Genomic DNA, 23,037 nt, shown 5'->3' on the forward strand with positions numbered 1-23,037 from the left:
AAGAACAACAAAGTCAAGGTATTGGAGTGGCCATCACAAAGCCCTGACCTCAATCCCATAGTAAATTTGTTTGCAGAACTGAAAGAGCGTGTGCGAGCAAGGAGGCCTACAAACCTGACTCAGTTACACCAGCTCTGTCAGGAGGAGTGGGCCAAAATTCACCCAAATTATTGTGGGAAGCTTGTGGAAGGCTACCTGAAACATTTGAACCAAGTTAAACTATTTAAAGGCAATGCTACCAAATACTAATTGAGTGTATGTAAACTTCTGTGTGTCACACTGGAAATGATCAAATCTGGAATAAATCCTTATCTCTACTATTATTCTGACATTTCACATTCTTAAAATAAAGTGGTGATCCTCACTGACCTAAAACAGGGAATTTTACTGGGATTAAATGTCAGGAAATGTGAAAAACTGAGTTTAAATGTATTTGGCTAAGGTGTATGTAAATTTCTGACTTCAACTGTACCTATGGGGAGGGTACGGGTTGTGTAATGCTGTTCTTTTCCAATGCTAGCCTTATAAATGTGAATCTAAAGAATATAATTGAAAGGAACAAATGGGTTAAGAGAATGGTTAAGAGGCAGTGAGATCTGGTAACGGGAGGCAGTGAAATTCGATAACGTCATTTGATAATGAACAGTATGTGTGCTCAGCATCTGAGCTCAGCCTGACAGGGTTATGGTTGTGCTGACAAGCAGTGCAAGCATGGAGCAAATCAACTGTGCCACAGCAATTAACCTGCAATTAACCTGCTGTAACAGTTGTCCATAATAATCAAACAATGCTGACATGTTAGATTGGTATAATGTATTGGATTTGAGTTTTCCTCCCCTCGCACAGGAGCAAAATATACTGCTTCCAACCCACTCGAAAACCGCACAACTTAAATTTGAATGAGCAAGTCTGTCAATAAGTCAGTCTGTAGTAGCATGATTGGATATCTGTTTCTTCTTCAACATTGACTCTTATCTTATTTTATCTTTCTCTGTCTTCCTCTCTCTCATCCCTCTCTCTCTTCCTCTCTCTCAGGGTCCATCTCGTCGTGCGATGCGTTCCTCAATGTCTTCCAGAGTAAGGGGCTGAAGCCGGAGGTTATCTGTCCCTGTGCCAGCTCTCCAGAGGCCCTCACTGTAGCCATCAGGAGGTACACACACACTCTTGTTGGTATTAACTTATATGCTCTTAAAAAAGAAACTCTTACATTTACTGTCCTGTGGTATTTCAAGGCCAGTGTTTTTTCATCCATCTATTACATAGAGTAGCTCAACTTCAAATAGCCACTGCTTACACAAACGAGGGCAAGTTTAATTAACTTTATCCTGTAATTTGAGATTTCACTCCCTGCTCTTGATTATGACACTGTAAAATGCTCACTGTGTGCGCCACATGCATCTTGCCATTACGGGTACTGTGGCAATTACATGATTTTATTTCCAGCAAACACAGTTTCAAACTCACAAATATAATAAACGGCATGCCAATAAAACATATGGCAGTTTCTCTTCTGTTGCCCAGACACACATGCACGGATACACATGCACGGACACACGCGCGGACACACACGCAGTAACTCTAATGAAAGCACCCCCATTGTGGCGTTGTCCTGTTTTTTTATAACCTTCCGTTGTCCCATGGGCGTTGAGCTTCGGGAACAGCCACAGCTCTAGCCCTCTAATTGGCTGTTGTTTGAATGGGATGAAGGTTTTGATTGGTGGATGTGTATTTTTGGAATTGCTGGTAGTGGAACTACACTGTGGCTGACCCTGGTTTTGAACCCAAGCTCTCTGTGTATATTGTCCTTCTAGATTAATCACTTTTTGACCACACCCCTTTTCTGACCATTTCTACCATGGGCAAACAAGTATGGAAGGTTTTGTTTAAATAAAAAGGGTGCGGTCAAAAAGTGAATGAATTCATATGGAACGACCATATAGGTATGTACTGAATTCATATAGAACGACCATGTAGGTATGTACTGCATTCATATAGAAGACCATATAGGTATGTACTGCATTCATATAGAACGACCATGTAGGTATGTACTGCATTCATATAGAACGACCATGTAGGTATGTACTGCATTCATATAGAACGACCATATAGGTATGTACTGCATTCATATAGAACGACCATGTAGGTATGTACTGCATTCATATAGAACGACCATATAGGTATGTACTGCATTCATATAGAACGACCGTGTATGTATGTATGTACTGCATTCATATAGAACGACCATGTAGGTATGTACTGAATTCATATAGAACGACCATATAGGTATCTACTGAATGCGTATGTCTATCAGGGTCAATGAGATATGCAGAAGACACATTTCTGTTGCTCATTAAGTAAATGGACAATAAAGTAATAATCTTGTTAATAGGCCAACAGACGACAGTAACCAGCCCCCGGGGAGAGGAGTACTGTCCATGCAGGGTCTGAGCCACGGGGTCATCAGGGTGGACTCTGAGGAGAAGCTGTCTGTTCTCACCCTGCAGGACGTGGGCACCGCCATGCCAGGAGGTAAGCAAGGGTAGAAATGTCAAGGTTTCCAGAAGTCCTGGTTGGTAGATTCCCAGCATCAGATGGGAATAAGAAGGAATCTGGGAACCTGCAACGTGTATTTCTGGAAAACCTGGGAATTTCTGGAAAGTTACTAGAGATTATGCAACCCTACAACAAACACAGCTTCATGTCTGCCTTATGCCCCTAACACAGCTTTATGTCTGCCTTATGCCCCTAACAAGGATAGAAAGCATTATAACAAACAACAGAATATGCGTAGATGTTTTGAATTTACCAGACACCAACACACACAATAACTTGATGTATGCCTGATTCAGACAAAAATGATTCCTTTGAGATACAGCAGAAGTTATTATTTATGCCGATAATGAGTTTCCATTTGATGGAATCTTGTTTTCCATTCAAAAATCCTGCCATTACTCACAGAAGCCTCATAAGTGACCGACAAGACCACCGTATAAAGAAGATATATTGACCCCCTTTTTCCTCCAAACGTAACAATGGTCATTATGGCCAAACAGTTCTATTTTTGTTTCATCAGACCAGAGGACATTTCACCAAAAAGTACGATCTTTGTCCCCATGTGCAGTTGCAAACCGTAGTCTGGCTTTTTTATGGCGGTTTTGGAGCAAGGATGTCGATATAGGACTCGTTTTACTGTGGATATAGATACTTTTGTACCTGTTTCCTCCAGCATCTTCACAAGGTCCTTTGCTGTTGTTCTGGGATTGATTTGCACTTTTTGCACCAAAGTACGTTCATCTCTAGGAGACAGGAACGCATCTCCTTCCTGAGCGGTATGACGACTGCGTGGTCCCATAGTGTTTATACTTGCGTACTATTGTTTGTACAGATGAACATGGTACCTTCAGGCGTTTGGAAATTGCTCCCAAGGATGAACCAGAATTGTGGAGGTCTTAAAAAAAAAAATCTGAGGTCTTGGCTGATTTCTTTAGATTTTCCCTTGAAAATCAAGCAAAGAGGCACTGAGTTTGAAGGTAGGCCTTGAAATACACCCACATATACACCTCCAATTAACTCAAATGATGTCAGTTAGCCTATCAGAAGCTGCTAAAGCCATGACATCATTTTCGGGAATTTTCCAAGATGTTTAAAGGCACAGTCAACTTAGTGTGTGTAAACTTCTGACCCACTGGAATTGTGGTAAGGTGAATTATAAGTGAAATAATCTGTCTGTAAACAATTGTTGGAAAAATGACTTATGTCATGCGCGAAGTAGATGTCCCAACCGACTTGCCAAAACTATAGTTTGTTAACAAGATATTTGTGGAGTGGTTGAAAAACTAGTTTTAATGACTCCAACCTAAGTGTATGTAAACATCTGACTTCAACTGTATATAAGGAAATAGGGTGTGTAGTGGTTTCTAGAGACCAGAGGGTCACATCCTACCCTGCATGTGGTGCCCAGATGAGTGCCTGGCTGCTCTGATAGTAGTCTATGCAGGACCTCTACACCCACACAGAGACCCTGCAGCCATGACCCAGGGGCCCGGGCCACCCCTACCACCTCCCTAACCCTTTCTTAACCTGTCTCCTACCAGCAACAGATAAGGGTGAACGTAACCACCTCACCTACTGTCTGTTAAGGGCTTCCTGGAAGTGTGTTGATGTGGTCTTGAAGCACCCAACACCTTTCTACTGTCCTCTCCACCTCTGAACACACCAGGCTGGCGTCACAAATGTCACCCTATTCCTATATAGGCCATTATAAGGCTCTGGTCAAAAGTAGTGCACTTAATCAGGAAAGGTGCCATTTTGGACGTACCCTCAGTTTCCTCAGCTATGTGCTGCAGAGTAATACAGTGACGATATAATGAGGTGCACTTGGCTTGATCCGGGGAGGTAGCTGGGCCACTTCAACAAAATCTCTTCTCTCGCTATTTGCTAATAAACTTTTGGCCTCAATCTCTCCCCTCTTTTTCCCTTCCTCTCTTGATTTTCTTGCAGCTCTCATGTGCGTCGTGAAACCAGATGGGGTTCCGCAGTTATGCAAAACAGATGAGATCGGGGAGCTGTGTGTGTGTTCTGTCGCCACGGGGACGTCGTACTACGGTCTCTCAGGCATGACCAAGAACACCTTTGAGGTGAGGCCTAACAGCATGGGGCTGTGGGTTGAGCTACCCCTGGGTCCTGGCTAGGGACACGTGAAGCTCCTGAGGATTGACTCTAACAACTGCTGTTGCTTCGTAGTCTGAAAAACACATTCACAATTCCTCAAGTGCGCTTTAATCCATTAGTGGAGAGAGACTCATTTAATGGAATTGCACCCTTATGTGATTTGTTAGTTCATTCATTGATTAGTTTTATTTAGCCATTGGGCTAATTTAACCATCACTTTTTATCCACCTGAATTTCAGGGATTGTGTGTGATGCTTGTGTGTGTATTGCTGTTTTTTATGACTGTGATAAACGAATGTGTGTGTGTCTGTGTACTCTAGGTGTTCCCCATGAACAGTGTTGGGGCTCCCATCAGTGAGTACCCCTTCACCAGGACAGGCTTACTGGGCTTCGTGGGTCCTGGGGGGTTGTGCTTCATCGCTGGCAAGATGGACGGCCTCATGGTGGTGGGGGGACGGAGGCACAACGCTGATGACATCGTGGCTACAGCCCTGGCTGTGGAGCCCATGAAGTTTGTCTACAGGGGGAGGTGGGTTCTAATCCATCTGTTGTGTATATAGCAACAGGAGTTCTCCTGAACATGTGACCTGACCAGGTAAGCCTCTGGGCCCTAGATATAGGTTATAGAATAGACTCTGGGGCCTAGATATAGGTTATAGAATAGACAGTGGGCACTAGATATAGGTTATAGAATAGACACTGGGCCCTAGATATAGGTTATATTTCTTGATCAAGTCAAGTGGACTGGTAAAACTCCTGACACTACTTAATGAATAAAGTATGGTGATTGTAGCTGATTGATTGATGTTGTGTGTCTCTGCTAATGCTGTGTGTTGGTCTGTGTCTCTGTTTTTCTGTGCTCCAGGATAGCAGTGTGCTAACAGTGTTGGTCTCATAGAGATCATATAAGTCATTCTATATGTAATTATATGGTCTGTCTCCTGTCTCTCTGTGCTCCAGGATAGCAGTGTTCTCCATCACTGTGTTACATGATGAGAGGATTGTGGTGGTGGCAGAGCAGAGACCTGATTCTACAGAAGAGGACAGCTTTCAGTGGATGAGTAGAGTGCTGCAGGTATTCTCACACACACACACACACACACACACACACACACACACACACACACACACACACACACACACACACACACACACACACACCAGTAGACTGATGTAAAGCCCTGTACTGTAACCCAGCCCTCTAGGTTCTTGTCCATTGCTAAAGAGACTGTGGTTCACTATTAAATATTTCTGCAGCTTTATGATTGCAGTAAAAAATGTTCTCTTCCTCTTGATCCAGTTACACGTGGCCTTGATGTCTGTACTTTCTTCACGACTTTTATGGAGCCAAATCTAATCACCTAGTTCCACTTAAGTCGAATATTCACTTAGTCATGTATTGATGTCAATGGGAGACCATGTGAGAATGTAACTTAAGTGGCAGTTAGAATTTATCCATTAGCCATACTTTGCATGCCTCAAACACTAACAATCACTGTTCCTCCACATGCAGGCGATATATGGTATGTCTTTACTGCTGTAGGTCTATCTGATTGTGTCACAAATGGCACACTATTCCCTATATAATGCACTCCTTTGACCAGAGGCCTATGGGGCACACATCACCCTAAATCCCAGACCACACAACATTTTTGTGACCGTGTCAATTCAGATACAGTGTGTCGCATATGCCACTGTAATTGTCTTGAGCATCCATAGTAAACAGTTGTATTCTTTCTCAAAATGAGCGTTCCTTGAGTTTTCCAGCCGTAGCCTGCCTAGGCTATATGCCTGTGGTTGAAATCAACACAGGTAGGCAGCTGTTTTCATATGTAGCCTATTTGACTGATAAACCATATCTTACAGTCCAATATATTTTCAAGTACATCTTTAGCTTACTTAGCATAGCGGAGAGCATAACAATTCTTCTAAGGCACACACTAACCATGCACCCTGTTTGAACGTCATCAGCCAATTCTTCTAAGGCACACACTAACCATGCACCCTGTTTGAACGTCATCAACCAATTCTTCTAAGGCACACACTAACCATGCAACCTGTTTGAACGTCATCAACCAATTCTTCTAAGGCACACACTAACCATGCACCCTGTTTGAACGTCATCAACCAATTCTTCTAAGGCACACACTAACCATGCACCCTGTTTGAACGTCATCAACCAATTCTTCTAAGGCACACACTAACCATGCACCCTGTTTGAAAGTCATCAACCAATTCTTCTAAGGCACACACTAACCATGCACCCTGTTTGAACGTCATCAACCAAATCGGCTGTAAGCTAAGACAGTGATAGCCCACTGGTAAGAAATGAAATTGACAACATGATCTATAATTCCGAAACACAATCCAGTTGATAAATGTATACAATGTCGTTGCATTGCTACACCGTGTATCATAAGCTCCGGATGTAACAGTCTATTTTCTGACAGTTTATCAGCTCATTTTACCAGCATTGCTCCGCGGTGATGAAGGACAAATAGACTCATTTGACGCGCCATTGAAGCTTGTGGCCCGTCGGTTTTCTCTCATTCACTCCCATGCATTCCCTCCCCATACAGGCCATAGATGGGATCCACCAGGTGGGGGTGTATTGCCTGGCCCTGGTCCCCTCCAACACCCTTCCTAAAACCCCTCTGGGGGGAATCCACCTGTCAGAGACCAAGCAGCTGTTCCTGGAGGGCTCCCTGCACCCCTGCAACGTCCTCATGTGCCCTCATACCTGTGTCACCAACCTGCCCAAGCCCCGGCAGAAACAACCAGGTGAGACACTGTCACACCATAGCACACCATCCTGAGTGGTCTGCCTAGGGGATTGATAGTTAATTTGTTGAATTGAAATCCTTAGTTTGTGTCGTTTTATTGTGTGCAATGAAGTCAGTGCAGAACTTGCATTTAGATTCACTTAGATGTATACTAGATGTATATTTTAAAAACCTGTACAGATAGGGAGATAGAGATATCTACATTAATTTATTTCAACTTCTTCATATGTGTTTATAACGTTGGATAAGGTATAGAACTAAGATCATGCCGATTGAGAACTGTACAGGGAGTGTATTGTAATCTGGTCCGATGACTATTGTAGCATGTTTCCCATCTGATCCAACACATTCCATCCCGTATCTCAGCTGTCACCTCTCTCCATTAGTTTCTGGACTGTGTTCCTCCTAGATAGATCTTCCTTTACAGCACAAGTTTCTCTGGCCATTTCTGTCTGAAAGGCACTCTGTCAGAGTAGAATCCTCCAGTCAATTGACCCACCCATTCAGTTCCATTTGCCTCTGAACACAAGGTCAATCTCAGCCCACCCTGTCACTGTCTTCTGGGGATTAGGGGCATTCACTGCCAGTGTATATCACTACAGATCACAGCTAGGGATATAGACCACCCCTGTGTGTGTGTGTGACTGTGTGTGTGTGTGTGTGTGTGTGTGTGTGTGTGTGTGTGTGTGTGTGTGTGTGTGTGTGTGTGTGTGTGTGTGTGTGACTGTGTAGGTATGTATGTGACTGTGTAGGTATGTATGTCTGACCCCTATGCCTCTGTCCACAGAGATCGGGCCTGCCTCTGTGATGGTGGGGAACCTGGTATCGGGGAAGAGGATTGCCCAGGCTAGTGGCAGGGACTTGGGCCAGATGGAAGACAATGATCAGGCAAGAAAGGTGTGTGTGTGGCTCTCTGAGGGCTTGGTTTTCATCAACACACTCATTAAACCATCGACTGTGGGCCACTAGCTGAATTTGATGATGCATCCCAAAAGGCATTATTTTCACCTACATAGTGCAATACTTTTGACAAGAGCCCTATGGTCCCTGGTCAAAAGTAGTGCGCTGTATAGAGAATAGGGTGCCATTTGGGACACATCCTGGCCCGGTTTAATCTGGCACGCTCTTCATGTTTCATTTGACCATCTACGCTCGTTTGACCCCTTATACACAACAGTGTAGTGGTAGTTCGACCATTATTCATCTGTAGTCTCCTCAAGTCATTTGAATGCTTTACGTAACATCCTCTGTTTTCTATATATGCTCTCTCTAATTCTACTCTTTCATTCATGATCTCTAAGCATTTATATGGATGGAGTAATACCGACAACAGCCCCATAGTTCTGCAGTCCAGTCAGATGTATTGTTTGAGATCCACTCTGCGTTAGACTCAATTTAAAGGCTAAAACTGTACTGGTAACAGTGGACGGATGTTGTTACAGGACTAATATGGAACAAATCCTATAAAAGCATCACAGAGACAGGCCACTTTAAGATATTTCGTAGGCACAGTCAGACATTTCACTTCGATTTCATAGCCTTAAGTGTAAGAGGCTCTCTATCTCTGAGATACCTAATAATAGGGTGTGTAAGTGTACCCATGGACTGCACCCCAAATGACACCCTATCCCTATGGGCCCTGGTCAAAAGTAGTGCACTACCTATATAGGGAATATGGAGCCATTTGGCATACAGTTTGGTGTGTTCTCGCAGTGGTTCTATGTATTGACACTAGGCTTCCAGGTTTCTTGTCTCCTTTGCTTCCCCTCTATTTCCACAGAGTGTTTGAACAATCCCTTCATCAACATCCCAGTCACACAGACTGGGATGTGGTCTGGGCTTCTCTAAGCCCTTACTTCATATTTAGGTCAGGTTTTCCCAAGACAGGCCACATAGTGGATGGCACATCAGACAAATAAACAGACTAGTGAAGGATTGTGGTGTCTTGGTTGTTTGTTTTCATTCACGTTACCTTCAAACAGAACATTTCCCTCAGGGTTTTAGGACTAACCTGAGTGCATCTGAAATGGCTCCCTATATAGTGCACTACTTTTGAGCAGGTTCCATACAGCTTTGGTCAAAAGTAATGCACTACAAAGGGATTAGGCTTAGCCATTTAGGACGAAACCCCTGTCAATAGAGGTGTACAAACATTAAGGGTGTGTAGCTATGTGATTTGTCAGACTAGATTTGATAGCACTTTCTTTTACCATGGCAGTGGTGTGGAAAGTCATTATTAATAAAGAAATGTGTAGTGCCTGGCTGGTGGCGCTGAACGACGGTGAGGGTAGCCGTAGCGTAGCGGAGACAGAATTGATTTCTACTTTCTCTAATTCGGAAAAATCTCATCATTTACCCCATCTGGCTGCCACTTAGGGAGTATGCCCTCTAATGTGAAGTGACAAGGCAAACAACTGTGACAACACAACACACACAGATTTCTTCTGTTTCTACTTTCCCTCATGAGGACAGGACACATTGGCTTGTATCCCGAACAGCATACTATTCCCTATATAGTGCACTACTTGTGACCAGGGCCCATAGCGCTCTGGTTAAAAGTAGTGCAATATATATAGGGAATACAGTGCCATTTGGGATGCAGAAATTGTTTGTGGTGTGGCTCGGATTCCTCTCACTCAGACTGTTCATGTACACTTTCATGTGATCTAATCCCCCGAGCAACCATCAGTCTGTATCCCTTCCTCTGTTCTGTTCAGCATGCCAACCAAACCATAATACTATCTCTGCTGCTTCTCTCCATCACCTTAATGCACCCGGATGGACCATCTTTCTGTCTGTATGCTCATCCATCTGAAAATCAGGCCCTCTGTGTGAATGGGTTTTTCTTATTCTTCGTAGCTCGATTTCCCTTATATAAAATGTTGTGTTTTTTTTGGGGGGGGGGGGGGGGGGGGGGGATCTAGCCATGTGTGTTAGGTAATGGTTGCTGCTCTACCATGTTTTAACAATGTATGCAATATGAGCGTTGCTAGGGCAACTAATACTTTGTGGTAAACTTCATGTTACTGTTGCTGAAAACGTACACCACTGACCACCTCGTCACATAACACTAAAGACTCTTAACCTATCCACTTTGATCATGACAGCGGATCCTCTTAAACTCTGGAGTCACAGACTCTTTTAACTAACAGATGAAGCTCTTCTCTGCTGATTCTAATCTAGGCCCTGGAATCTGAGTTACAGACAGACACTGACTGCCTGGGCTGATTAAAGACAAAAGGTCTTTGTACTATTCTGTACTGAGCGGAAGGGTCAGGCTTCACTGGAGCACTGGGGGAATCTCAGAGGAGAGGGTGGGCCGTCACAGTTCAATACAAAGCTCAGCACTTTCTATCAGTCTCTATGTCTTCTAGCTGTCGCAGCTCTGACAATACCGGGATTGCATCCCAAATGGCACCCTATTCCCTATGTAGAGCACTACCCAAGCTTATAGGTTCTTGTCAAATGTAGTGCACTATATACCGAATAGTGTGTCAATTGGGATGAAGCTTGGGCCTCTCGGTCTCCTACTGATCCAGAGATATGTAGTTTCCCCTCTACAGTAGTGGGACGGTTTCCTGTGACCAGAGAGCGAACAGAATACATTGGTTTTATTAAATTATCCACAGGGCTAATGGCAAGTTCCTGAGTGATGTTTTCATCAGGAAAGTGTTTGTATTTTCCTAATGTTGTTGAGGTGTTGGCAGACTGGAATAAGTTCCTGTCTTAATGTTTGTTTGGGTGCAGAGAGGGATTCACTTAGTCTCAGGCAGCCCCTCACTTGTAGTGCACTACTTTTGACCAGAGCCCTATGTGCCCAGGTCAAAGGTAGTACACTATATAGGGAATAGGGTGCAATTTGGAACATTTACGGGGTTCACAGGAAGTAGTCTGTTTTGTATGTCTGTTGAAAACAGGCTTTCCTATGGAATTAGACAGGAAATATCAAATGACTGTGTTTCAACAGGACAACATCTGTCCCTACTTAATGGCAAGAGCCCTAATGTAAAAATTTTCACAGCCTTTTTCAAAAACTAGACACACATGCTAAGATGACTGTTGGTGGTGGGCGGATTTTGCTCAGGCCCTGGAGTTCAGAGCAGCAAAGTACTGTAAGTCCTGTCGTCTGTGATCCTCTATCTGTAGCAGTTGGACCCGGTGGATTAAAACGGTGCATATTGTATTTCTAATTCATCACTATAAAACCAGACACGAAGACAGGCAATATTACACTACAGACTCCTAACTGTCCTGCTCCGTGCCTCCCACAGATCCAAACTGCAATTGACATGAATTACACTACCTCTATTTACTCCTCCACTGCCTGCGCGGATCATAAAGCTGAGACACGCTTGGCTCTTTCTCATTCCCCACACTGTCTTTTATATCTGCTGCACTAATATGGAGCTCATGTGTTGTCTGCTGGCTACCCTATCTCTCTCTCCCTCTATTGTTCTCTGTCTCTCTCCCTCAGTGTTGAAAGATTATGAGTGCAGTTCATTGTGCTGCAAGAATGCTATGTTTTATTACCTTCTAATATGAAAAGGACTGTAACATCTTCTCCTCAAAAGGCTAACAGGTTTTGTGAAATGGTACCCTATTCCCTATATAGTGCACTGCTTTTTACCAGAGCCCCATGCATGCCCTGGGCGAATGTAGTGCACTCTAAACAGGGAATAGGGTGTGATTTGTGACACCTGGTTGTCCTCCTGTCAGATTTTAACACGGAGTCAGAATGTCCCCTCCTCTCAGTGTGACCTGGGCATCCAGCGGCAGGCTTACTTTCCTCTTTCTTTCTATTTGTTTAGTTCCTCTTTCTCTCTGAAGTGTTACAATGGAGGGCCCAGACCACTCCGGACCATGTGCTTTACACACTGCTCAACTCAAGGGTAGGTGTGGTCTGGCTGTGTTGTGATTGTTCACACCAGACTCCTAACATGTTTTGTAAACATAGCAGTAGCAACTGAAATAGTCGGCATTGTTGCCGGCTGTTAGAGAAACACATCAGGATTTAATTTGAAGTAGCCCTTATCAAAGACCTATTGAAAATGTTGACTGTAAATCATAATTTTCTTGCTATCTCGTATTGATTCAGTCGTTTTGCATGAGACTGTATATCTGTGGTAATTTCTGATTGTCTGTCTCTCTCTCTGTCTCTTTATCTCTCTCTGTTTTTCTCTCTGTCTCTCTCTGTCACTCTTTCTCTCTCTCTTTGTGTGTGTGTGTGTGTGTGTGTGTGTGTGTGTGTGTGTGTGTGTGTGTGTGTGTGTGTGTGTGTGTGTGTGTGTGTGTGTGTGACTACAGGGGACGATAGCCAGCTCACTGTCATGTGTCCAGTTGCATAAGAGAGCAGAGAAGATTGCTACCATGCTGGCGGAGCGAGGACACCTGCAGGACGGGGACCATGTTGCGCTCGTCTACCCCCCTGGTATGTCTGGTGTACAAACACACACACACACGACATGTCTGTCACTGGGTTTGTGTGTTGTCAGTTATTGTGCATCACAATAACATGTCCCTGTCCATTCCCACCTTTCGGTTAGCTGCCTACCTCATCCATGCAGCATAAATTAGCGATGACGAATAAATATAAATAAGCTAAGATTTCCATCCCATCATGTGTCGCTACAATAAAAAAATCATCCAAACATCTCCACCCCACTGGCGCGCCAATGGGATAGGTTCTGTTTTCTTGTTGTAATTCATCAACCTAGAAGCATTCAGTGCTGACAAGACAAGAGGGCCTGAGCCACATCCCACTATGATAGAATAGTACTTCCAGCAAGATTGTGCTGATCTTTAATGGCACACACTGTGTGATGCAAAAAAATCAATTTTTAAGACCTTTGGCGAGAGACAGGACTGAATGTTCCAGGTTTTAGAAGGTAGAACTCTAATTTGGAACTCCATCAGCATTTGGGAGCCAGAGACATTCAAGCGTTCAGAGTGAACCATAGGTCCATAATGAAGAAACTCAGTCATGCAGGACAAATCCCGACAAGGGTGATTGCCTGAGAGCCATTCAATTAACTGTCTCTAGGACAGCCAGCTCAATACTACACCTTGTCCTGAGAGCTGTCTGTCTGTCTGTCTGGAGGCTGGCTCAGATTCAGCACGGGGCCTCATGGACAGAGGGACGGGAACTAATATTCTTTATGCCTTTTGACTCGTCTTTCCTCTTCACTTATCTTCCCTCCTCCTCATTCCTCTTCCCTTCACTCCATTCCTCTTATCTCTCTCTCTCTCTGTGTCCTTCATGCAGGGATTGACCTGATCGCAGCGTTCTACGGGTGCCTGTACGCGGGCTGTGTGCCAATCACCGTGCGACCTCCGCACCCCCAGAACATCGCCACCACTCTGCCCACGGTGAAGATGATCGTAGAGGTAAGTGCCTCGTTGACATCCATGTGTCAAGTCATCGCATCACAACGGACCTTTTATCTGGAGAAGGGAAATGAAAATGTAAAATGAGACGCACCGTGTAGGAGGTGATATTAGAGCAGGAGTTTCCATTCTCACTCAGAGGCCATTTCTGGAGCATTTTACAGTGTGTGCAGGTGCGTACATGTGTGTGTGTTTGAACATGTGCTTGGGTGTCTTAACCGGTTTGTGTCCCAACGTGTGTCTTTCCTAACGTGTGTCTTTCCTAACGTGTGTCTTTCCTAACGTGTGTCTTTCCTAACGTGTGTGTCTTTCCTAACGTGTGTGTCTTTCCCAACGCGTGTGTCTTTCCTAACGCGTGTGCCTTTCCTAACGCGTGTGCCTTTCCTAACGCGTGTGCCTTTCCTAACGCGTGTGCCTTTCCTAACGCGTGTGCCTTTCCTAACGCGTGTGCCTTTCCTAACGCGTGTGCCTTTCCTAACGCGTGTGCCTTTCCTAACGCGTGTGCCTTTCCTAACGCGTGTGCCTTTCCTAACGTGTGTGTGCCCCCAGGTGAGCCGCTCGGCGTGTATGATGACCACAGCGGTGATCTGTAAACTGCTGAGGTCGAAGGAGGCGTCGGCAGCAGTGGACGTTAGAACCTGGCCTCCTGTCCTGGACACCGGTAAGAGACTACATTTACCCACGCTGCATCACTCGCCTCAGAGAGAATCCATTAGCCACCTCAGCCAGAGGCTCTGGAAGAAGTGTGGGCTTCTTTACAACAGACACCGACGCAAAGATCTTGCGACCAATCGAGACAAATGACAATGTCAGAAATATAATTTATCATCTACTTAAAGTGCATTAGGTTAGTATTCAGACCCCTTAACATTTTCCACATTTTGTTATGTTACAGCCTTATTTTAAAATGGGTTAAATAAAAAAATGCTTGTCATCAATCTACACACAATACCCCATAATGAAAAAGCAAAAACATATTTTTAGACATTTTGGCACATTTATTACAAATCTATGAGACTCAAAATTGAGCTCAGGTGCATCCTGATTCCATTGATCATCCTTGAGAAGTTTCTACAAATGAATTGGAGTCCACCTGTGGTAAATTAAATTGATTGAACATGATTTGGAAAGGCACACACTTGTCTATATAAGGTCCCACAGTTGACAGTGCATGTCAGAGCAAAAGCCAAGCCATAAGGTTGAAGGAATTGTCCGTAGAGCTCCGAGACAGGATTGTTTCGAGGCAAAGAACACAGTGGCCTCCATCATTCTTAAATGGAAGAAGTTTAGAACCACTAAGACTCTTCCTAGAGTTGGCCACCCAGCCAAACTGAGCGATCAGGGAGAAGGGCCTTGGTCAGGGAGGTGACTAAGAACCCAATGGAAGCCACTCCTGAGTAAAAGGTACATGACAGCCTGCTTGGAGTTTGCCAAAAGGCACCTAAAGGACTCTCAGACCATGAGAAGCAACATTCTCTGGTCTGATGAAACCACGATTGAACTATTTGGCCTGAATGCCAAGCGTCAACCTGACAGGGCTTGAGAGGATCTGCAGAGAAGAATGGGAGAAACTCCCCAAATACAAGTGTGCCAAGCTTGTAGCATCATACCCAATAAGACTCAAGGCTGTAATAGCTGCCAAAAGGTGCTTCATCAAAGTGCTGAGTAAAGGGTCTGAATACTTACGGAAATGTGATATTTTCGTTTTTATATATGTATATACATATATGTGTGTGTGTGTGTGTGTGTGTGTATATACATACGGTGGGGAGAACAAGTATTTCATACACTGACGATTTTGCAGGATTTCCTACTTACAAAGCATGTAGAGGTCTGTAATCTGTATTATAGGTACACTTCAACTGTGAGAGACGGAATCTAAAACAAAAATCCAGAAAATCACATTGTATGATTTTTAAGTAATTCATTAGCATTTTATTGCATGACATAAGTATTTGATACATCAGAAAAGCAGAACTGAATATTTGGTACAGAAACCTTTGTTTGCAATTACAGCGATCATACGTTTCCTGTAGTTCTTGACCAGGTTTGCACACACTGCAGCAGGGATTTTGGCCCACTCCTCCATACAGACCTTCTCCAGATCCTTCAGGTTTCGGGGCTGTCGCTGGGCAATATGGACTTTCATCTCCCTCCAAAGAATTTCTATTGGGTTGCTAGGCCACTCCAGGACCTTGAGATGCTTCTTACGGAGCCACTCCTTACTTGCCCTGGCTGTGTTTCGGGTCGTTGTCATGCTGGAAGACCCAGCCACGACCCATCTTCAATGCTCTTACTGAGGGAAGGAGGTTGTTGGCCAAGATCTCGTGATACATGGCCCCATCCATCCTCCCCTCAATACTGTGCAGTTGTCCTGTCCCCTTTGCAGAAAACATCCCCAAAGAATGATGTTTCCATGCTCCATGCACCTCCATGCTTCACGGTTGGGATGGTGTTCTTGGGGTTGTACTCATCCTTCTTCTTCCTCCAAACACGGCGAGTGGAGTTTAGACCAAAAAGCTATATTTTTGTCTCATCAGACCACATGACCTTCTCCCATTCCTCCTCTGGATCATTGGCAAACTTCAGATGGGCCTGGACATGTGCTGGCTTGAGCAGGGGGACTTTGCGTGCGCTGCAGGATTTTAATCCATGACAGCGTAGTGTGTTACTAATGGTTTTCTTTGAGACTGTGGTCCCAGCTCTCTTCAGGTCATTGACCAGGTCCTGCCGTGTAGTTCTGGGCTGATCCCTCACCTTCCTCATAATTGATGCCCCACGAGGTGAGATCTTGCATGGAGCCCCAGACCGAGGGTGATTGACCGTCATCTTGAACTTCTTCCATGTTCTAATAATTGCACCAACAGTTGTTGCCTTCTCACCAAGCTGCTTGCCTATTGTCCTGTAGCCCATCCCAGCCTTGTGCAGGTCTACAATTTTATCCCTGATGTCCTTACACAGCTCTCTGTCTTGGCCATTGTGGAGAGGTTGAAGTCTGTTTGATTGAGTGTGTGGAAAGGTGTCTTTTATACAGGTAACAAGTTCAAACAGGTGCAGTTAATGATTGGAGAACAGGAGGGCTTCTTAAAGGAAAAACTAACAGGTCTGTGAGAGCCTGAATTCTTACCTGTTGGTAGGTGATCAGATACTTATGTCATGGAATAAAATGCAAATTAATTGCTTAAAAATCATAAAATGTGATTTTCTGGATTTTTGTTTTAGATTCCGTCTCTCACAGTTGAAGTGTACCTATGATAAAAAATTACAGACCTCTACATGCTTTGTAAGTAGGAAAACCTGCAAAATTGGCAGTGTGTCAAATACTTGTTCTCCCCACTGTGTGTGTATATGTATATATATATATATGCAAAACTTTCTAAAAAAACAGTTTTGCTTTGTTATTGTGTGTAGATTTAATGAAATTGTTTTTAGAATAAGGCTGTAATGTATTAAAACGTGGGAAAAGTCCAGGGGTTTGAATACTTTCCAAGTGGACTGTATGATGGTATTGGTGATAACAGTGGTCTTTTCCTTTCTCTCACTCCTCTAGATGATTTGCCAAAGAAGAAACCTCCTCTGTTGTACAAGCCCTCCAATCCAGACACACTGGCCTACCTGGACTTCAGTGTGTCCACCACAGGGATGCTAGCAGGAGTGAAGGTAAACCACTTCTAACCAGAATGTGGTTCTCCTATCAGGGAGGCTGATATCTCGAAAAGCATATGAAGTGAAACAGGAACAAGCTGTGTGACGTACACTTTGAACGTGATCATCTGAGTGAAAAGATAGTGGTGACATTTCAAAAACATGAAAGCAGTTATTGATCCCAGCACTCTGCTGTGGATGAAAAGCTGAATCTCACTGTACTGCACAGTGCTCACTCAGAATGCCTATTCTCCCTGGTGCCACAGATCCAAACCCATACAATGGAAGGTCTTGTTCACAGTTAATCTGGCCTTGTTGAAACCTTTGTCTGTCTGAAGAAGCTCAGTAGGAAATCCAGTGAAACAGCATCTTGTGAAAGATTTATATTTTCACTGGTCAATAAGGAAAGATTTGCTATCAGTTCCTCAGTGGACGAAGGCTTAGTGGATTGTCTTCCTGTTTTGTAAGCGGGTATTAATCTTCATCAAGAGGCGATTGTCTATTCTGTTCCTCCCCCTGCTATAAACACATTGAAGAAATAGTGTTGCCTTAGGTGGTGGGGGAGAATTGTTGTGGTGTGTGGGGCTCTCTTATGTAGTTTACTAAAACAAAATAGCCTCGTTGGGATGTTCAGCAATGCTAAATAACAATGTATTTCGTGCTGTACACTAATTACCATAACAAAACCCTGAATCTGGGCCTCTGTGTGAATATATGTTTGCTCCTACCACTGGTCTGGGTCCCAAATAGAACCCTGTTCCCTACTAGTTTTGACCAGAGCACTATATAGGGAATAGGGTGTCATTTGGGATGCAGCTGTGATTGCACTTTAACAAGGTCTCCGGCTGGAGCGGAACTACTGTTTAATAATGGGACAATAACAGCTTTATATCAACGAGAGAGGATACACACACACACACACAGTTCTGACAGCATTAACCCACCGTATATACAGTCGCTTGTGTTGAGTCATTGTTTTGCCATTTAATTCATTCATTCATTAAGATCAAGGATTCAGGCAGTGGTACCTAATTCTCATGTGGTTCAATTGAAACCTTTTTAATGAATGACTGAAACACGGTCCTGTTGTGCTTCATTTGTTTACATGGCTATAATTTGGTAAAGCACATGAGATGACAGCATGGGTACAAATGATACCAATATGTAGCCTGTCTTTGTTGGTTTGTGTTGTAGCCAAGTTAGCCAGAGTACCAGTCTGTATGAGCCATCATGCCAGCTCCTTGTCACTGGTTGTCATGTTTGGCTTGACAAGGACAGCGATCGGCTAGGACCCCAACTCTTGCCAAGTAGAATGATAAAACTACATTTGTAACCCGTTTGTGATTGTTCTTGTCTTCCCGACTGTGTAGATGTCTCACACTGCCACCAGTGCCTTCTGCCGTTCTATCAAGCTGCAGTGTGAGCTGTACCCCTCCCGTGAGGTGGCTATCTGTCTGGACCCCTACTGCGGCCTGGGCTTCGTCATCTGGTGCCTTTGCAGGTGAGACAGAGCGGGAGATGGACCCTCATAACCTCTTCACTGCCCACTCATCACCTCACACACACATCTAGCTCTGCTTTGTCCATGTACACACACACACACACACACACACACACACACACAGCTACCCCTGTACCTCTCTGATCTGAAGAAACCCTGCTATGTTCACCCTGGTGGAGGGGGGAACCCAATGCAGCCTTATGCATTATTCTGCTGTGTTTCGCCTAGCCCTCCGTCCGTCTCCTTGTGATGATGTATCATTATTCTGCTGTGTTTAGCCTAGCCCTCCGTCCGTCTCCTTGTGATGATGTATCATTATTCTGCTGTGTTTCGCCTAGCCCTCCGTCCGTCTCCTTGTGATGATGTATCATTATTCTGCTGTGTTTAGCCTAGCCCTCCGTCCGTCTCCTTGTGATGATGTATCATTATTCTGCTGTGTTTCGCCTAGCCCACAGTCCGTCTCCTTGTGATGATGTATCATTATTCTGCTGTGTTTAGCCTAGCCCTCCGTCCGTCTCCTTGTGATGATGTATCATTATTCTGCTGTGTTTAGCCTAGCCCTCCGTCCGTCTCCTTGTGATGATGTATCATTATTCTGCTGTGTTTAGCCTAGCCCTCCGTCCGTCTCCTTGTGGTGATGTATCATTATTCTGCTGTGTTTAGCCTAGCCCTCAGTCCGTCTCCTTGTGATGATGTATCATTATTCTGCTGTGTTTCGCCTAGCCCTCCGTCCGTCTCCTTGTGATGATGTATCATTATTCTGCTGTGTTTAGCCTAGCCCTCCGTCCGTCTCCTTGTGATGATGTATCATTATTCTGCTGTGTTTAGCCTAGCCCTCAGTCCGTCTCCTTGTGATGATGTATCATTATTCTGCTGTGTTTAGCCTAGCCCTCCTTCCGTCTCCTTGTGATGATGTATCATTATTCTGCTGTGTTTAGCCTAGCCCTCCGTCCGTCTCCTTGTGATGATGTATCATTATTCTGCTGTGTTTAGCCTAGCCCTCCGTCCGTCTCCTTGTGATGATGTATCATTATTCTGCTGTGTTTAGCCTAGCCCTCCGTCCGTCTCCTTGTGATGATGTATCATTATTCTGCTGTGTTTAGCCTAGCCCTCCATCCGTCTCCTTGTGATGATGTATCATTATTCTGCTGTGTTTAGCCTAGTCCTCCGGACGTCTCCTTGTGATGATGTATCAACGCTCTGCTCTGCTCTGCTTTGCTCCACTCTCCACTGGCCCTCTCTCTATTTGCCTTCCCAATGGAAGCTCTCTCTCTCCGGCATGGCATCACTCAACTTGTGAAATCTTCATATGGAAATATGATCAGCGGGGGGCTGTCCAAAAACCAGGCCCTTGCTGAAGAACAAAGCTGTTTTATATGGCGGGCGTGTGTTTCAGATTGGGAGTGTTTCTGATTGATGCCTATGCAAAGCTAGCCCTAGTTGTTATATTGTGTATAATGCGCTAGCTGCACTACAGAGGTTGGTTCGGCCTTGATGAAATGGCACTGCCCTGCATTGTAAATGGTGCCACTGAATACATAATGGTGAAGTGTGTTGTTTAGATTGGTAGTTGTCGGAAGTACATAATGGCTCATGTCACTGGTGTGAAGAGTAACGTTTTTATGTTGGAACTCTTGTTTCCATCTCCTGTGTGTAGTGTGTACTCACTCTGTGTAACCTTTGTGTACTCACTCTGTGTAACCTTTGTGTATTCACTCTGTGTATTTGTATGCTCATATTTTCTGTCTCCTGTGTGTACTTTGTAGTGTGTACTCCGGCCACCAGTCCATCCTGATCCCGCCTTCAGAGTTGGAGGTGAACCCTGCTCTGTGGCTGCTGGCTGTCAGCCAATACAAAGTCAGGGACACCTTCTGCTCTTACAGCGTCATGGAGCTGTGCACCAAGGGCCTGGGCCTGCAGACCGAATCCCTCAAGGTAAGTATCCATCCGCCAAATCACCACAACAATGATACTTAGATGAGATCAAATGTTATTGCAATGTGATGATCTGAGAGTAAAACACTTTGTGACAACCTCTAATGTAAAAATATTAATTGACTTATTGATTGATTACAATCTAGTCCATCAGCCCAGACTCATCTTGCCTGGTTAGTTCTGGTTTGATCCAGTTTAATGCATTTTGTTTTGTCCCTCCCCCTTCTCCATCAGTCTCGAGGCCTGGACCTGTCGCGGGTCAGGACGTGTGTGGTGGTGGCAGAGGAGAGACCCAGGATAGCTCTGACTCAGTCCTTTTCCAAGCTCTTCAAAGACCTGGGCCTCCACCCACGAGCAGTCAGCACCTCGTTCGGCTGCAGAGTCAATCTGGCCGTCTGTCTGCAGGTACAGTCAGTCCCTTCCACCTCTCTGCTCTAGTCCACAAACTCCATGCCCTCTCTGTCCCTCAAAAAGTTATATAAAATGTGCAACTCTTACTTAGCTCAGTATTTGGCAATGAGACTTTGGGTGCTGTCTCTGTCTGTCCCCCACTCTGTCGCAAGTGGAACTCTGATAGACTGAATAAAAAGGGAAGCTCTGTCTGCATCCCACATTTTAATGGATATTATTACCAATGTTTCTACCCACAGTAGACAACATGCTCTTTCATACATGTTAGCCAGTGGGTGTCTATTGTGGCTCTGTTGTAGTCTTGTGTTAGTTAGTTGAAAGGCTTGCTACTGTTTCTTGTTGTCCTTCTCTCTGCCTTCAGTATAGTTTGCATAGCCTATTCCTCAGGTTGGAAATGGGTTGTTGTTTTATTTAGAGACGTTGTTAACTCACGAGTTGCATTGTGGTTTATTTGTTTTTTTGGGTTAGGAGAGATTAATCTGATTTTAATTTAATGGAGTATAGTCATTAGTCTGTATTTGTGTGACTTAACCTGGGAAGTAACAGTATTCTCTGTGAGCCTACACACACACACACACACACACACACACACACACAACCATGCGGTTCTGATAAGAATCATGATACCTTGGAAACACAACACAGGTTATTTCTCCAACAACACAAGTCTTCTCCACATCTGGTCATGATGTAGGCAGAGTTGTATCTTTGGGGGACCTGGGGAATTCCATGTTTCTCTACACTGGCTCCAGTGAGTCCCAAATGGCACCCGATTCCCTACATACACAGAGTCAAAAGTAGTGAACTATATAGGGAATGGGGTTCTATTTGGTATGCACAAAGTGGGTTGTACAATAATGCTAGCTGATCTAGCTGAAAATGGTGATGTCTGAGATTTCCTCTGCATCTTGGAGTGTTGAGATTTTCCCAGCAGGTATTTGGCCACGGGCCCTGGGGCCTACAGTAATAATCCTCCTATCAGGGTTTACATGATGAAAAGCCAACATGCATAGATATCCTGTACATATCTCACCCTCTCCACTGCTCTGCTTTTCATGAAAACAACAGCAAATTACCAGACACAGCCCAGCGTAGCCCAGCGTATCCCTATTACCTAAATAGTGCATGACTATGGGCCCTGGTCAAAGGTTGTGCACTATATAGGGAATAGAGTGCCATTTGGGACGTACCCTATGTCTCTGGAACACCGCTGTCCATAAGCATTGCACATGCTGCTATGTCATGCTTTCATTTTGGGCTGCTCATTCTTTTACATGATTCTACTTATTTTGCAAGCTTTATTATTTAAATTAAATCAAATTGTAAGCTTTACTATTCAAATGTCAATGAGATAGTGATAAGTATACCATTTGCACCTGATCTGTTCAATCAACCAATGAAATCTGAATGGATTGATAAAAAGCCCAATCGAGAAGCCTGTTTAAAATGTTTGTTGTATTTAACATAATTATTTAGCATGTATAGATCTTTCCCTTTGAAACTTTATTGTAAATAAGGTATTAGGCTACCTTGGACACATGCTGACACATGCTTGAGAATACATGGATGTAATCATGTAAATGTAACTTATTGTATTTGAAATGTCCCCAAATGTTCTAACCTAACATTGATCTATTGGCTATTAATAAGCCCAGTTTGTAACATAGCTTCTTATTAGTTAAGACTGCTTCTCAAAAAAAATTGTTT

The 23,037-nt window shown here is 44.1% G+C and overlaps 1 protein-coding gene across 8 annotated transcripts in view; it reads left to right on the forward strand.

Annotated features, from left to right (window-relative positions):
* The window catches only part of LOC135558651 (disco-interacting protein 2 homolog C), a 240,401-nt gene that overhangs the window by 203,877 nt on the left and 13,487 nt on the right, over window positions 1-23,037 (forward strand). For 6 of the 8 annotated variants that reach the window (XM_064992625.1, XM_064992626.1, XM_064992627.1 and 3 more), the window contains 15 exons: window positions 1,036-1,150; window positions 2,390-2,529; window positions 4,501-4,637; window positions 4,992-5,200; window positions 5,632-5,746; window positions 7,251-7,452; window positions 8,242-8,351; window positions 12,263-12,343; window positions 12,759-12,882; window positions 13,717-13,838; window positions 14,388-14,499; window positions 17,389-17,498; window positions 18,854-18,984; window positions 20,751-20,919; window positions 21,154-21,324. In XM_064992625.1, the coding sequence (XP_064848697.1) occupies window positions 1,036-1,150; window positions 2,390-2,529; window positions 4,501-4,637; window positions 4,992-5,200; window positions 5,632-5,746; window positions 7,251-7,452; window positions 8,242-8,351; window positions 12,263-12,343; window positions 12,759-12,882; window positions 13,717-13,838; window positions 14,388-14,499; window positions 17,389-17,498; window positions 18,854-18,984; window positions 20,751-20,919; window positions 21,154-21,324 (2,048 nt within the window). The remainder of the gene's footprint in view (window positions 1-1,035; window positions 1,151-2,389; window positions 2,530-4,500; window positions 4,638-4,991; window positions 5,201-5,631; window positions 5,747-7,250; window positions 7,453-8,241; window positions 8,352-12,262; window positions 12,344-12,758; window positions 12,883-13,716; window positions 13,839-14,387; window positions 14,500-17,388; window positions 17,499-18,853; window positions 18,985-20,750; window positions 20,920-21,153; window positions 21,325-23,037) is intronic. The other 2 variants (XM_064992631.1, XM_064992632.1) reach the window with 1 other exon arrangement.

The sequence above is a fragment of the Oncorhynchus masou genome, chromosome 17, assembly GCF_036934945.1.
Source record: "Oncorhynchus masou masou isolate Uvic2021 chromosome 17, UVic_Omas_1.1, whole genome shotgun sequence".
Taxonomy (NCBI): domain Eukaryota; kingdom Metazoa; phylum Chordata; class Actinopteri; order Salmoniformes; family Salmonidae; genus Oncorhynchus; species Oncorhynchus masou.